Source organism: Leuciscus leuciscus (genome assembly GCF_965113295.1).
Source record: "Leuciscus leuciscus genome assembly, chromosome: 1".
NCBI classification, from domain to species: Eukaryota; Metazoa; Chordata; class Actinopteri; order Cypriniformes; family Leuciscidae; genus Leuciscus; species Leuciscus leuciscus.
Window position 1 is genome coordinate 12,403,524 of NC_138725.1, and position 16,732 is coordinate 12,420,255.

The following is a 16,732-nucleotide window of genomic DNA, read 5'->3' on the forward strand; positions in this document are numbered from 1 at the left end:
CTATTTCTCAGGGCTGGAGAGAGTAAAGCAGAACATTATAATCCATGTGTAGAAACTCTTCCTGAAGACATTTAATATCTGCTTTACAGAACCTCATGAAGTGTGTGCAAATACTTTCTGTTTAACCACTGGAGCTGATGTTAATCATTTCAAAATACTTTAAATATTAATTTTCTACAAGTTAGTCATGGATATTGGAAACCAGCGTTTAAGTCGTTTTCGCGGATCCATGTGAATGGGGATCGTTTGACATTATTAGTAATAAAATTAGTTTTCTGCTAAAAAGGAATAATTGTACCTATTTCTAGATTTTAACGTCATGTGGAAAACTGCTAAAATAAAGAAATGAGATTCACTCATTTCATGAGAACAGAGGAAGTGAATAACCAGAGGAGGAGCTGATGATGTGTAGAGGAAGAGCTGTAATTATATATAATGAAGAGAAAGACTGACAGAAACACAAAATGGCTGATAAGTGTGATCTGTGTCTGCTGGGACTGATCATTCTCTCTTCACTTCTCACAGGTAAAGAAATCTGTATTTTCTCTAAAGACATTTAGTGGAATTAGTCTGGAAAGAGTTCATTTGAACATGCTCAGTTTATTCTTGCACACATTCACATTGTGATCTCAGAGTTGTGTATTGATACACACAGATCATACTGTATTATTCCTGATACTGGACATAGTGTCACTCAAACATCTGATGATGAAGAATTATCTTCATATTAAGAGTGTGTCAGTGATTTGAACAGCTCTCTGATAAAGACTAATAGTTTATTCTGGAGAGAGTGTTGTTTGCTTTAAGTGAGGAAAAATACTATGATTTAAAACTTCAGCTTTTTATGCTGGTATGTTTTATGTTTCATTTATTAATATATATCATAATGATCACTGAGATATACTGTGTTTCAGGAACCAGTGGAGTGGATGATGATCATGTGTTCATCAGTTCTGGTGAAAATGTGCGTCTGTCCTGTAATAATGCTCTTTCTGACTGCAAATCTAAAACTATGTGGAACTACTCTAACAGTCATTCAGCAACAGTTGAACTGATTACTGAAGGGATAAAGAAGAAAGACACAGAGAGACATGAGAGACTGAGTCTGGAGTCTGACTGCTCTCTGAACATCAAGAACGTCACAGAAGAAGATCATGGATTATACACCTGCAGACAATATGTGAATGGACAGAAACAAGGACATGATGCAGATGTTTATCTGCATGTTCTTCATGGTAAGTTTATGATTATGTGGTAAATTTAAAAACTCAGATGATGATTGAAGAGTCTGTGATTTTTGTCTTGTGTTCAGTTTCAGTGTCTTCATCATCATCATCATCATCATCATCATCCTCACAGACTGAGATCAGTCCAGGCCGCTCTGTGACTCTCTCCTGTCAGTTGTATTCATATACTGGATTTTATTATGATGAATTCTCCTGTGATGATTGGATTCTTTATACGGGATTTGAGCTGTTGTGGGTGAATCAGACTGGTGTTGATCTGAAGACAGACTCCAGATATCAGATATTATCATCATCAGATCACTGTATCAGGGCTCTGACTACAACACTCCTGAATGAAGATGACAACAGAGAGTGGAGATGTCAGCTTACTCATGGAAATCAAGTCAAGACCTCAGTCAGATACACTGTCAAGTATTCAGGTGAGAAAACAGTGTTAGAAGAGCCTCATAATGTCAGTAACACTAAGGTCTATCAGTATCACTGAACCAGAACAAACTGAGGGAACAAAAGCTTCTTTGTCTCTCACAGAAGAGTAACTCAAAGCATTGCTTCAAACTAATGAACTGCAGTGAAGTAACAGTCCAAAACGTGATGCTGGAAATAATACAGGAATTGAAACTTGACAGCAAAAATATTAACTTTTTATGTAATATGATGATCAAAGTTAAAATATGAATGTCATATTGTACAGTATTAATGATCTGAACTAACATTCATCTTCACAGCTCAAGCTGATTCAACGACAGCAGTGAATCCAGTCCACATCACACACTCTCAGGATCCCTCAACTATAAACACACACGTTTCTAAAGGTACATCATCACTGTCTTTCTCACATCAGTGCTTTCCAGTGCATAATGCTAGAGTTATCTTCAGTGTTAACTCATCAAAATATGACTGTCATATTCTACAGTATGATTGTCACATTGATTTGTTGTTTTAGTTTCATTTCGTGGACTTATATGGTGTGTCCCAATTAGCGTACTTATGCATATTCTAGGACATGTTTAGTATAAACAGTGAGAGTAGTGTGTTCATATAACACTCCGGTTCTTTCACTCGATTCTCCCAGAAAGCGTCACATGAAGACGATATGTTGAGCTCATCCATGCAGCGCATTCACTGTAGATACAAGAAAAACACCAAACAGACATAAAATACTGCTCATCCACTCACAAAATGATAAAAAAAACATACATTTAAAAGTAAACAAATATACAAAAAAAAGAGAGAAACACAAAATAAGCTGTACACTCGTAATGCTCAGCAACAAGTTTAACATATAAAATGTACTCGGTTACTAACGTAATCTCGGTTCTCTCTAGAAGAGGGAACAAGTATTGCATAAATTGCTTACGCTACGGGTAAAGTCATCTTTTCTTGAGATATTGAAGCCAAAAATTATTCTAATTTTGTATTTATTGTCAACGCGTTGCAGCAGCTAGCAGACCTAGAGCGGGCTAACTAGCGCTGCTCATTGGCTGCTCTGCGGCAACCGCAGTAGTCTATCACTGAGCCCTGCGTGACGTCATGCCCAAAGCGCCCCCACACATCATAGCCCGCCAGAATGGGCGTGACTTTGCGTATAAAAGGACGGGCTCGGGAGATGCTTACCTGGTTTTCATCGACTGAAGCGAGACCAGCTCGAGGCACGAGCACTGCAGGTTACGCAATACTCGTTCCCTCTTCTAGAGAGAACCGAGGTTAAGTGAGCAATCGAGTACGTTCTCTTACGAGAGGTTATCTCGTATTGCGTAAGTTGCTTACCCCTTGTCAACGCCTAGCGCGCCAAGCATCAACCACATATAGTCCCAGGGGGACACCCGGGGGACACAGATTAGTGGGAATAAAACGGCCAACTTGAGTGGGCCAGTACATGTACATAAGCACACAGTAGCATGTGGCAGGGAATACAGAGTGGCACAGCCAGTCCATACTGAGAAGGGAATATCTACCCTTATAGTCCAGCTCAACCAGGGGAGCTAGGATTAATGTGAGAATAGCCTGCGCGCGAACGAATCTGAGCAGAACATACTCGTAACTTAGACTGACAAAAGTCTAGCCTGCAGGGCAGGAACTTCTAGGTTATAAAGCCTAACAAATGTAGAGGGGGAGGCCCAACCTGCTGCCATACAAATGTTGTGAATAGAAATCCCGCTGGACCAAGCCCACGAAGAGGCCATGCCTCTAGTGGAATGAGCCCTGACGCCCAAGGGGAAATGCAGGTCTTTAGACGCATATGGTGCCGCGATTGCGTCCACTAATTGTAAGATTAATAAGGGAATTAAGATCAATATAACTCAAAGGGGATTGAATTACAGGGAAGAACCGAATTATTATGCAAATTATTCAGAATTAATATTTAACACTTTATCAACTATTCGTCCACCGATAAATTGAGATTAGGGTATTTTATCAATTCTGGACAGAATATTATCCCGTGGCCTACGGTAATAATATCATAAAGTTATGATAACTGATTAATATGAGCAAGGTAGCAAAATCTTTTTAGTTTAAGGCAGTAACTTGTAAGCACACAGCACAAGACGCTTGTATGTAAAATCAACCAAGACTTCATTGAACTACTCTAATACACACAAACTAAACTAACAAAAACACACAAACATTCATTCAAACAGTGACAGAGAGTGATGTTATTAACGGAGGGTGAATGGAGTCCCAAATGTCTAGCGTTAGACACTATTTCTTGACCGCAACCTGAGAGAATCAAACCACTAGCACTTCAATCTTAGTTCGTTTTCTTAATAACATTTGCACCAGTTCACTTCAGCCAGAATTAGGAGAATTGTGTACTTGCGTTTAGATGCTCCTGAGCGCGTGCGTTCCCAGTGACGAAGTTGCTGGAGAGGGAATCTCTTCGGCGCTGATTGGCTGGCAGTCGGTCGATGTGCGTTCTGAGGGACAGCACTCGATGGTGAGTGGTTGGTTGGCTTTGCCGGGTGGCGCTTCGTTCGCGGGATTTCCTGGATTGCGGGTTGCTATGCAACGGAGTTTCCTCTGAGTCTGGAGCGACTCTGAGAGGGGTTTCTTTGACGAAGTTCAACGAAGGATCTTACGGAAGAGTTGATGAGTTTTGCGTGAGCTCTTGGTGGTTTGAAGGGTATGTAAGCATACACGCTGGACGATGGAAAGGTCAGCAAGAGCAAAAGTCACTGCAAAAGCGAGGCACAAGGCAGGCAAAAAGCAAGGCAAAAAGCTTGTCATTGGGTTATAAGCGTGTCCATCTGACCCGTCCTTCCTAGTGCGACAGCCAATCAGATATTGTCTTGGGCGGGACCTACGCCCCGTTCTCCGGTTCTTGCATGTAATTAGCGTAAAGTCCACATGATCACGTGTGCCCAAACTCCTGAGAGTTTAGTTAAACGATTTAATAAGTAAACTTAATAGTTTAAATATGGTGCATCCTACACACATCTACTTTATATCAACATTCTAGAAATCATTTACCCATCAAGTAGGTACCAAAATACATATACTTCCCATAGTGGAGGTGGAACTAAATAAGGATTTCGCTGTGATAAGTGTTTAACACACAAAATTAACTTCAGTAATATACAGCATACATAATACAGAGAATACACATGTATGAGGCAACTTCTGGTGATTAGTTCCTATAACTGAGGTAGAAAACCTTACAAATAGGCTGTAATGAAAGTTAAACACACAGAAAGAACTCCACAGGTTACATAAAATATACATGATACTTAAGATATATGTGAGGTAAATACTGGTGATCAATTCAGCTTATTGGAAGCAATTTTGAGATCGTTGTTTGTATTAAACCACAAGTGGGTTAATTTCAGTCTATTGGTTTTGGAGACAAAAGTCTCTGGAATTTACAACTGCAGAAAGGGGGGTGTCCCCTGGTTTAGGGTTTGTGGTGATTCTGGGCCATAAGAATGCTTTAGCATCCTTCGTTTCCTGATAAGGCTGTGGATTTATGCATTGGGGTCACCACAGGGTTCTTGGCCATTTGGTCTTAAGTTTGTGGAACAAAGAGGAATCTTTTCCTGCTGTCCTGGCATCGCTGGTTTGAGATTAGACACACACAACAAGGGAAAGGGGGGTGACATCTCCTTTAGCCATCTCGGCACCATGACTGTGTTTTATGACTTACTAATGATTCACTGGGGAATCGTTCCGAACTGTGGAATGTGGTGTTGGGTTAATATGAAATGGACCGTTCAAGGATAATCCTACACTATCCACCTGCACAGACTCTGTTTTGAGGTGGCAAGGCCCTTGGCGCGCCCACCGAATGAAACGAAGAGCTGCTCTAAGCGCCTGAAGGTGGTGGAGCACGTGACGTAAAGCCTTAACGCCCTAACAGAGCAAAGGAGGTTAACATCGACTTCGCTACCAGATCCTGATAGGGCCGATAACGTAATCACCTGCGCTTTGAAGGGAGTGCCAAGCCCTTTGGGGACATAACCATGTCTCGGCTTGAGGATGACTTTAGAGTCATTAGGTCCAAACAGGAGACACGCAGCGTTAACAGATAACGAGTGTAAGTCACCCACACGCTTGACTGATGACAGGGCTATCAGAAAAGCGGTTTTGAGCGAAAGCTATTTCAGATCCACGGTCTGTAAAGGTTCAAAGGGATGTGCTTTCATGGCCTCCAGGACCACAGAAAGATCCTAAATAGGAACCGATGGGGGTCGCGGGGGATTCATCCTCCTGGCTCCTCTAAGGAAGTGGATGACAAACTCATTCCTTCCTATTGACTGGCCGCGTGTCGACTCTGTGAACGCTGCAACATATACTTTGAGCGTGGAAGGGGTCCTGCCCTTATCCAGTAGGCGCACCTACCCTTATTTTGTCGGCGCACCAGCTAGTAAACACAGACCATTTAGACGCGTAGAGCCTTCTCGTAGAAGGAGCTCTAGACTGCGTGATCGTGTTCACAACCCCTTCTGGCAGGACAACGGGTATCCATTTATTATCCATGCATGCAGAGACCGCTGGATAATAAATGGATACCCGATGAGGATGCCAAATCGAGCCGCCGGCTTGAGAGAGGAGATCCCTTCTCACCGGAATTGGCCATGGGGCTAGGTCCGTCAGCCGCATCAGCTCCGGGAACCAAATTTGGTTCTCCCATCGCGGGTCTATGAGGAGCACCGAGTGGCCAGCTTCCCTAATTCTCCTGATTACATGTGGTAACAGCGAGATCGGGGGGAAAGCGGCATGAAGCGGCCAAGTTTCAAAATGTCTGTGCACGTCCCTGTTAATAATAATAGCCTGCAAGAAGATTGCAAATTATTTGTGCGCTGATTTGCAGCAAAAACGAGAAAAAAAATGTTGCTGCTGGTCAAGCAAATGTTTTGTGCTTTATTTCTGTTTGATATGATTGTAAATATATCTCTTAAAATGCTGAAATTCTAGTCTATAACTCCTCCCCGAACATCCCGCTGTCCTGTATCTTGCTCTCTCATTGGCTGTCGGTCATCGCTGATGTAGTTTTCAGTCAAAACACATTCACACAGCAGGATTGTGAATCGCCGACAGGTTCACATATTTAGCAAAATATCTCACGGGTGTCTGCGATTCTCTCAGATTGCGTCTTTGATAATTCACACTGCATGATTGTCACTAACATGAACGATCTCACAAAACCTGTTGGAGAGCGAAAATCAGGCTTAATATCGTTCAGTGTGAACTCGGCATAAGGCTGTGTATGAAGTCAGTTGTAGTTCTTGTGTTTCTATTTTCTTCAGTGATTCTGCTTGTTAACAGCAGGTGTTCATCACTAATGCTCAATCATCACTTTAATCACTTTATCATCTCATTAACTTTAACTCTGATTCAGAGTTACTTTAACACTCTTTAGAGTGGGATCATGTGTAGGATTCTGGGGATTTTGCTGTGTGTTCTCATGTTGGATTTCTCTCTTTAGTTTGGGAAAATAAAGTTTAAGCTGCTAGGTTTGCTACACCTCACCTCTTCTTCTCCTCATTCTGGATATTATTATGATGCATCTCAACTAACATTCATCCTTGTTTTCTCAAGCTGATACACCAACACCAGTCACAGACTCTCAGGATAATTCGAAGAAAAACACAAAAGGTACATGATCACAGTCTTTTGTCTTTGTCTATAATTGTCCCCAATCTGCCCTGTCCGTCTCTGACTCTGTGCTCGATCTCTTCTTCAGTCATAGTGATTTCTGTCGCTGCAGTCTCTGTTCTCCTTCTTGCTCTTCTCTGGCTGATCTGCAGAAAAAGAGCTGGTGAGTTTTCAGATTTACTCCTTTACAACAATTAACCTCTTAACCAGCGCCCCTATTTTTGAGAATTTTCAGAAAATGACATACCCAAATACAAATGTCTGTAGCTCTTAAACCCTATGGTCCACATTCATAACTCTGATTTTTTTTAAACTAGACACTTGAAACTTAGTTACACAAGAGTCATTATAACTCAAAGTAGCATAGGAACAGAATAAAACAAGGTCAAATTTACATGAAAGTGACTCGCAATTTCTTTGAATTAAATTCACTTAGGGGAAAAAATTATCAGACTTTTATGTTAAGGGCCTGAAAACACCATAAAGATAAAACTGAATGTCTGACCATGTTTAGATTCAAATTTGAGGATGATACTCCCAAAAATGTAGTTTCTGTAAGCTTTTATTCAAGAAAAGTATAGGCGTCCTTTCCAAAATGCAATTTGGAGACTCCAAATGGACACCTGGCACCCAACACCTTGACATAAGGAGTAAACACTGCATAGGCCTACTACATACATGTATATAAATTCAGAACTGTTCTGCCCTTCAAACTACACAAGAAAAAAAACGATTTCAGCACAACATTTGAACAAAATTCCCTTTATTTTGAACAATTCTAAGAGCAAAAACAGTGATTTCTCACTACATGTATAAACATTCCAGAAGTGATCGTTTTCAAACTAATGTATAAAATATATAAAAAGAAAACAATAAATGTTTTAGAACATTTGTAATTGCAAATTGTGGTTTTTTCTCAAATAAATTGCAATAAACTGATAATTATAATGAATATCCTATTACTTTCTGCTGTTCTTCGTCGCAGCTCCTCTTCATCTTCATCAAAAACACCTCCAAATCTCTTCTGTAGTCGACGATCCATGATAGAGATGCTCAGATATATGTTTTGGAGTAAATCCGTGCATTTATGCAAGCTCCATGTGTCAAAACATTGCGTGTATATGTGTGTTTACAGCCTATGGTCGGCGAACTATGTGTGTGCGAACTTATTTACACCGTCTCACAGCGCTGTGAGGAATAATAATAATGGAAAATGTCCCTCAGTAGTGCGGGTATATCAAGGAGCGAGCTGAGGAATGGTGTAGTAAGTTTTTTCATTTATGGTGTAGTAATCGGGTTTCTGTTTATGAATGAATGAACGGCAGAGATGCGCGCTGTTTACCACAGCTCACAAAAAGACAGTTTAAATTTAAATCGCGTGTGTGAATGAATGATGATGTTTTAGCAAACTGTATTGCTATACTGAGATGAGTAAAATCGACTGAAATATGTTGAAATAAAGTGTCTAGGTTTTGACATAAATGCAAATATAAATGTAATTTTACAAAATATTAACGATTTTCAAATACTGCTGTATTGAATGAACAGCTTTTAGCAAACTCTATTGCTATACTGAGATGAAGAAAAATATCAAAAATTATCAAAAAGAAGGATTACACTTGAATTGTTGTAATTGTAACCTTTTTACAGTCCCTCCAGAAAAACGCTGAGTTTTTTAGTGATTGTTGCGGGCAAAAATCCTTGATTATGCGGCAAGATTTCTTAAATGCGATGGAATATGCGGGATATTTATGCAATTTTATGCGATGAAATTGCGGGAACTTGCGGAAATTGCGGGAACTTGCGGAAATTGCGGGAACTTGCGGAAATTGCGGGAACTTGCGGAAATTGCGGGAACTTGCGGAAATTGCGGGAACTTGCGAAAATTGCGGGAACTTGCGAAAATTGCGGGAACTTGCGAAAATTGCGGGAACTTGCGAAAATTGCGGGAACTTGCGAAAATTGCGGGAACTTGCGAAAATTGCGGGAACTTGCGAAAATTGCGGGAACTTGCGAAAATTGCGGGAACTTGCGAAAATTGCGGGAACTTGCGAAAATTGCGGGAACTTGCGAAAATTGCGGGAACTTGCGAAAATTGCGGGAACTTGCGAAAATTGCGGGAACTTGCGAAAATTGCGGGAACTTGCGAAAATTGCGGGAACTTGCGAAAATTGCGGGAACTTGCGAAAATTGCGGGAACTTGCGAAAATTGCGGGAACTTGCGAAAATTGCGGGAACTTGCGAAAATTGCGGGAACTTGCGAAAATTGCGGGAACTTGCGAAAATTGCGGGAACTTGCGAAAATTGCGGGAACTTGCGAAAATTGCGGGAACTTGCGAAAATTGCGGGAACTTGCGAAAATTGCGGGAACTTGCGAAAATTGCGGGAACTTGCGAAAATTGCGGGAACTTGCGAAAATTGCGGGAACTTGCGAAAATTGCGGGAACTTGCGAAAATTGCGGGAACTTGCGAAAATTGCGGGAACTTGCGAAAATTGCGGGAACTTGCGAAAATTGCGGGAACTTGCGAAAATTGCGGGAACTTGCGAAAATTGCGGGAACTTGCGAAAATTGCGGGAACTTGCGAAAATTGCGGGAACTTGCGAAAATTGCGGGAACTTGCGAAAATTGCGGGAACTTGCGAAAATTGCGGGAACTTGCGAAAATTGCGGGAACTTGCGAAAATTGCGGGAACTTGCGAAAATTGCGGGAACTTGCGAAAATTGCGGGAACTTGCGAAAATTGCGGGAACTTGCGAAAATTGCGGGAACTTGCGAAAATTGCGGGAACTTGCGAAAATTGCGGGAACTTGCGAAAATTGCGGGAACTTGCGAAAATTGCGGGAACTTGCGAAAATTGCGGGAACTTGCGAAAATTGCGGGAACTTGCGAAAATTGCGGGAACTTGCGAAAATTGCGGGAACTTGCGAAAATTGCGGGAACTTGCGAAAATTGCGGGAACTTGCGAAAATTGCGGGAACTTGCGAAAATTGCGGGAACTTGCGAAAATTGCGGGAACTTGCGAAAATTGCGGGAACTTGCGAAAATTGCGGGAACTTGCGAAAATTGCGGGAACTTGCGAAAATTGCGGGAACTTGCGAAAATTGCGGGAACTTGCGAAAATTGCGGGAACTTGCGAAAATTGCGGGAACTTGCGAAAATTGCGGGAACTTGCGAAAATTGCGGGAACTTGCGAAAATTGCGGGAACTTGCGAAAATTGCGGGAACTTGCGAAAATTGCGGGAACTTGCGAAAATTGCGGGAACTTGCGAAAATTGCGGGAACTTGCGAAAATTGCGGGAACTTGCGAAAATTGCGGGAACTTGCGAAAATTGCGGGAACTTGCGAAAATTGCGGGAACTTGCGAAAATTGCGGGAACTTGCGAAAATTGCGGGAACTTGCGAAAATTGCGGGAACTTGCGAAAATTGCGGGAACTTGCGAAAATTGCGGGAACTTGCGAAAATTGCGGGAACTTGCGAAAATTGCGGGAACTTGCGAAAATTGCGGGAACTTGCGAAAATTGCGGGAACTTGCGAAAATTGCGGGAACTTGCGAAAATTGCGGGAACTTGCGAAAATTGCGGGAACTTGCGAAAATTGCGGGAACTTGCGAAAATTGCGGGAACTTGCGAAAATTGCGGGAACTTGCGAAAATTGCGGGAACTTGCGAAAATTGCGGGAACTTGCGAAAATTGCGGGAACTTGCGAAAATTGCGGGAACTTGCGAAAATTGCGGGAACTTGCGAAAATTGCGGGAACTTGCGAAAATTGCGGGAACTTGCGAAAATTGCGGGAACTTGCGAAAATTGCGGGAACTTGCGAAAATTGCGGGAACTTGCGAAAATTGCGGGAACTTGCGAAAATTGCGGGAACTTGCGAAAATTGCGGGAACTTGCGAAAATTGCGGGAACTTGCGAAAATTGCGGGAACTTGCGAAAATTGCGGGAACTTGCGAAAATTGCGGGAACTTGCGAAAATTGCGGGAACTTGCGAAAATTGCGGGAACTTGCGAAAATTGCGGGAACTTGCGAAAATTGCGGGAACTTGCGAAAATTGCGGGAACTTGCGAAAATTGCGGGAACTTGCGAAAATTGCGGGAACTTGCGAAAATTGCGGGAACTTGCGAAAATTGCGGGAACTTGCGAAAATTGCGGGAACTTGCGAAAATTGCGGGAACTTGCGAAAATTGCGGGAACTTGCGAAAATTGCGGGAACTTGCGAAAATTGCGGGAACTTGCGAAAATTGCGGGAACTTGCGAAAATTGCGGGAACTTGCGAAAATTGCGGGAACTTGCGAAAATTGCGGGAACTTGCGAAAATTGCGGGAACTTGCGAAAATTGCGGGAACTTGCGAAAATTGCGGGAACTTGCGAAAATTGCGGGAACTTGCGAAAATTGCGGGAACTTGCGAAAATTGCGGGAACTTGCGAAAATTGCGGGAACTTGCGAAAATTGCGGGAACTTGCGAAAATTGCGGGAACTTGCGAAAATTGCGGGAACTTGCGAAAATTGCGGGAACTTGCGAAAATTGCGGGAACTTGCGAAAATTGCGGGAACTTGCGAAAATTGCGGGAACTTGCGAAAATTGCGGGAACTTGCGAAAATTGCGGGAACTTGCGAAAATTGCGGGAACTTGCGAAAATTGCGGGAACTTGCGAAAATTGCGGGAACTTGCGAAAATTGCGGGAACTTGCGAAAATTGCGGGAACTTGCGAAAATTGCGGGAACTTGCGAAAATTGCGGGAACTTGCGAAAATTGCGGGAACTTGCGAAAACTGCAGTTTGATGAAAAAGAGAAAAAAAAAAGTGATTGCCCAACACCAATTACATTAATAGTGTAATAAATGTCTTCATTTTAGTTTGAATGGGAAAGACGAGGTGTAGGCTACTCACCCTGCTTAGGGGGATGCGATCAAAGCCTGGAGTGGAGCAAAAGCATGTTCCTCTCTCCACTCTAAGCGTTCTTTTATCACTCCGCTCATGATCCACTCCGGGTTTTCCAGTCCCGCTCACGGAAAAACTGCTCCATGTTCACTCATTTTTAAGAAAGTTACAGAAAACAACTTCTACAAACAATTTTAATTTGCCAACATTTGATAATAATAAATAAAAGTGCATGACATGCAAATCAGATAACAATCAAGTGCAATATAAACATGTTTTGTCAGGGCATCACTCCTGAACCAGCATCAACACTCCATTTTCAACATCTGCTTAACTTACTCCTTCACACCACAGACACGTCTTTTTGCCTTCTGTGTCTGACGTGATTTAACTTCTCCCCAGTTGTTCCATGAAAACATGCAAAGCACGGCCTGCGGTGTAAGATACGACCGGATTTTTGTGAAATAGGCCTATCGCGGGGTTTGCAGCTTTTCAATGATGTCGCGTAATTACGTCACTTCATAACGTTCCCATGGCAACAGGGGAAATGGCTGCGCTTGTGTGAAGTAAACCCAACATTTGTCAACTTTCTGCTGACTTTTTGCAACGAAAATGCGGGGATTATGAAATCATGCAAGCCCGCATATTTTGCACGCGGAAATCTGCAATTTATGCGGCAAAAGTGCGGCGTATTTAAAAAAATGCGCCCCCCGCATAAATATGCGGACTTTGGCTGATTATGCATGGAATCATGCGATCGCATAATCGCGTTTTTCTGGAGGGACTGTTTTTAATAAAAAATACAGGGTAGGCCATTTATATGGATACATCGTAATAACATGGGAATGTTTGGTGATATTAAAGTCCTGTTTGTGGCACATTAGTATATGTGAGGGGGCAAACCCATCTTGAGGAGTTTGCCCCCTCACATATACTAATGTGCCACAAACATGACTTTAATATCATCCATATATTATATATATCCATATAAATGGCCCACCCTGTATATATTTATAAGGTAGATGTAAACAAGTAAATATAATTTTTTTCTTTAAATAATTTGTATTGTGTTTTATTAGTGACAAATTTGGGGAGAGGATAAATATTCCAAAACTGAAAATACAATATGAGAATTAACTGCACAATTACTAGACATGTTTACCTTGGATATTATAGAATTTGCAAGCACAATTTGTGAAAAATAAATAAATAAATAAATAATAAATGCGATGCCTTCAACTGTGAACCAATTTGGTAGTGTGTGTATATATATATATATATATATATATATGTATATGAAGAGTTCAGATGCAAAAGCCTCTAAATGCCATCTGAAATTTTCTTCTAGAATGATCATTTTTATCAAGCTCGTATATTTAAGTTAGCTATAGGTGACACACCTCAATGAATGGCTCATTAAGTATGCAGGGACATTGTCTCATCAGGTGTGAACTACTAAATATGCATGATGCTGTTGGATCGTTTACGCCCCATCTGCATATTGGCTTTCCAAACTAAAAGTGTTTCGCAAAACTTAAATCAATGTATCGTTTTATGTGAATGATTAGGCAGGATGATTTTCACATCATTTTGAAGAAAAAACTCTAGGCGAGGACATCCATTAGTCAAAAGTCTGATTGACACATATTTAGTATGTGTTTTATGGCCTTATTTCAGAAACTTTCATTTTAGGGTTTTTCAATAACCATGCATAAACATTATTCTCTCAAAAATGAAAACATGTACATACATGTGGCTCACATATTATGGTAGCCCTGTTTGTGCTAAATAGAGTGTATTTTTTTCTGCCATTAATATGTTTATAAGCAACTGAAAAAAGCACAAATGTCAGGGCATGTCAGAACATCTCAAGGACCCAAAAACACCCCAGACTCCAGAGGGTTAAACCAGAACATTTATGATTCAAGGCTACGCATTAGACAGTCACACCTCTATTATAAAGCAAAACTAATCACACACATGAATATAGGAATATGCATACATTAAAAGAATATTTCTATCCTACATTACATGAAAAGAAAGCGTTTGTGGGTGAGTGTGTGTCTTTGTGTGTGTGTGTGTGTGTGTGTGTGAGTGAGTGAGTGAGTGTGGACAGATCACCTGGGCCTTCGTTTGCAGGGAAAGGGGGAAGATTGATAGCAATCTTTGTGATCTGAAAAAAAAAAAAAAATATATATATATATATGTATGAAGAACTCTCAGTGTAACACTTTCTGTTTGTTTTTAGGCATGCGCAACGGACGGTATCGAATTTCTGAATGAGCATTATCGGCTCTGTGCTTCGTCATAAGGCTTTGTCCGTGCTGGGCCTCATCAGTTGCTGTTCTGTTTTGGTTCTGTTTTGTTCAGTTTTTGGTGTGTGTTGTTCTGTCACGAGCGAGTCGTCTCAAGTGAAACATCTGATTGAATCGTCTTGAGTGAACCGTTCTAAGTGAGCTGTTCGAGTGAACCATTTCAAGTGAACTGTTTCCGGTGAACGGTGACTCTGTTTTCGTGATATGTTTTGAGTTTTTGTTATTTCCCTTTTCTCGTTTATTTCTTTACTTTACTTATTCTATTATCTTCAAAGATTGAGTACTTTTGAATCTGTGTGATTGTTTCGAATCCAATTATTGTATTTGTAAATTTATATATTTTTTAAATTTATTGTTTGTGATTGAATTATACTGCTGTATTTATGTGATTTTTCTTTGTTATTTTTGGGTTTGTTAGGTGACGATCAGGTCGGGACCAAGGAGTTGGTTCCGCCCTGGAATTGTATGATAATTTTCATTATTTTGTTGTTATTTTGTTTTGCATAACACTGCTCTTTAATGTTTTTTTTCTTTTGTTTGTTGGCAGGGCCTGGGCACCCGGGGGCAGACGCGTGACCAATTAGGTGGTAGGGTCTCACTGCAGTCGTGGTCTTCTCTGGCATGAGTCGTGGAGTGTGTGCTGTGCTGGTGTGTTTGTGCATTGAATGGAGTGCTCTTCATAGAGGTGATATCTTGAGACTGCCCCTTGGGTATGCCCAGGTTCCTCTGCAGCCAACTCTAGAACTTAATAAATTGAAGGGAGTGATTGCTGGTCAACACCTTTTATAAAAAAAGAACTGTCTTTTAACAATTAATAAAATGAGTGTTTTCAATCACCTATGTCTCTGACTCCAACTGTGGTTAGGATCTGTGTGTGCCTTAGCTTAGAGGTTATATTAAATTCTTGGGGCGAAATTCCCCAAGTGGCGTTGTCGGAAATAATAAACTGTATTGAGCATGGGTATAAATTGTTGTTCCGCCCAATGTTATATCAATTTGAGTCAACGCCGCGCCCGCTCTGCTACATACATGCATATATATATATATATATAGGGGAGCGCGGGGCACAACGTAACACGGGGTTAGTTGTAACACGCTTGTTTTAAATACTTCCGCACATGCTTGGATGACGAAACTTGGTGTATTTACTAGTTGCCATATCAACACTATATAGAAAAAAAGATATCCATAAACATTTATTAAACCATAGCAAAAGTAAATTTCTTACTTAAGTTAATTTTTAATCTCTATTTTTTGTGTTTATTTAAAATAAGACAAATCTGATATTATTTTAATCTCCAAGATGTTATTTAACAGTTGAGATAGTTATTTAATGCTTAGCTAACTAGCAGAAGACACTAGCAGGGTTTAAATCCCAGTTGTGCAGGCGGGGCATGTTGTAACACTGCGTTACAATGTGCCCCTATTAGAAATATGCAATTATATTCTATACTTTTATTAATTGTATTGAGAAAACGTGAGAAAAAGGTGAATAAAGACTGAGAGTCAATGTTCAGAAATTACTAATTGTTTATTTGTTTTGAACTATGTTGTATAGCTGTGTTTTCATGTGTTCGTAGTCAAAACTCAAAAATGAGTTTATATTTAATTATTAAAAATTGCCATTATTTTATATGAAAAAGTTTTTTAATTGTATTTTATTTAGAAAATATTTTAGTTTGTTTTGTATATTTTTTTTATTAGATCAGATAACATTTTAAGCTGTCATATGTTATGTTACAATGTGCCCCACACATATTACAATGTACCCCACCTATGGGGCATGTTGTCACATTTCACTTCCATTCTTTCGGGGTATATCAAGAAAAAAAGTATATACTAACAAAAACACATAATTGTACTAGACATGTGGGAAATTAATGTGGGAAAAAATAAATACTCTGAACTGTAAGTAGATTTACACAAACTGATAAAGTCAAAAAGCGTTACTTTGTGCCCCGCTCTCCCCTACAGTATATATATACACTAGCCTACTTTTACCATGCTGTGTTTTATTATAGAATATAAAAACATCCTCCTGTTGAACATGTATACAAGCACTGAAAGGTTGCCTACAATTCTAGCTCACATTTCATGTTTCTGTCTATATATACATGTACATATATGACATTAGGCTTAGTTCATGTTTACTCCAAACTCATTTCATAACATACATTTTAATCTGGCACGACCAGTT

At 40.4% G+C, this 16,732-nt stretch overlaps 1 protein-coding gene across 1 annotated transcript in view; it reads left to right on the forward strand.

The window, feature by feature from the left end:
* The first annotated feature begins 214 nt into the window (after window positions 1–214).
* Window positions 215–16,732, forward strand: part of LOC309499694 (uncharacterized protein) — a 182,184-nt gene continuing 165,666 nt past the window's right edge. The window contains exons 1-5 of the mRNA XM_082171092.1: window positions 215–525; window positions 915–1,235; window positions 1,313–1,666; window positions 1,973–2,059; window positions 7,275–7,337. Coding sequence (XP_082027218.1) covers window positions 465–525; window positions 915–1,235; window positions 1,313–1,666; window positions 1,973–2,059; window positions 7,275–7,337 — 886 coding nt within the window. The 5' untranslated portion in view covers window positions 215–464. The remainder of the gene's footprint in view (window positions 526–914; window positions 1,236–1,312; window positions 1,667–1,972; window positions 2,060–7,274; window positions 7,338–16,732) is intronic.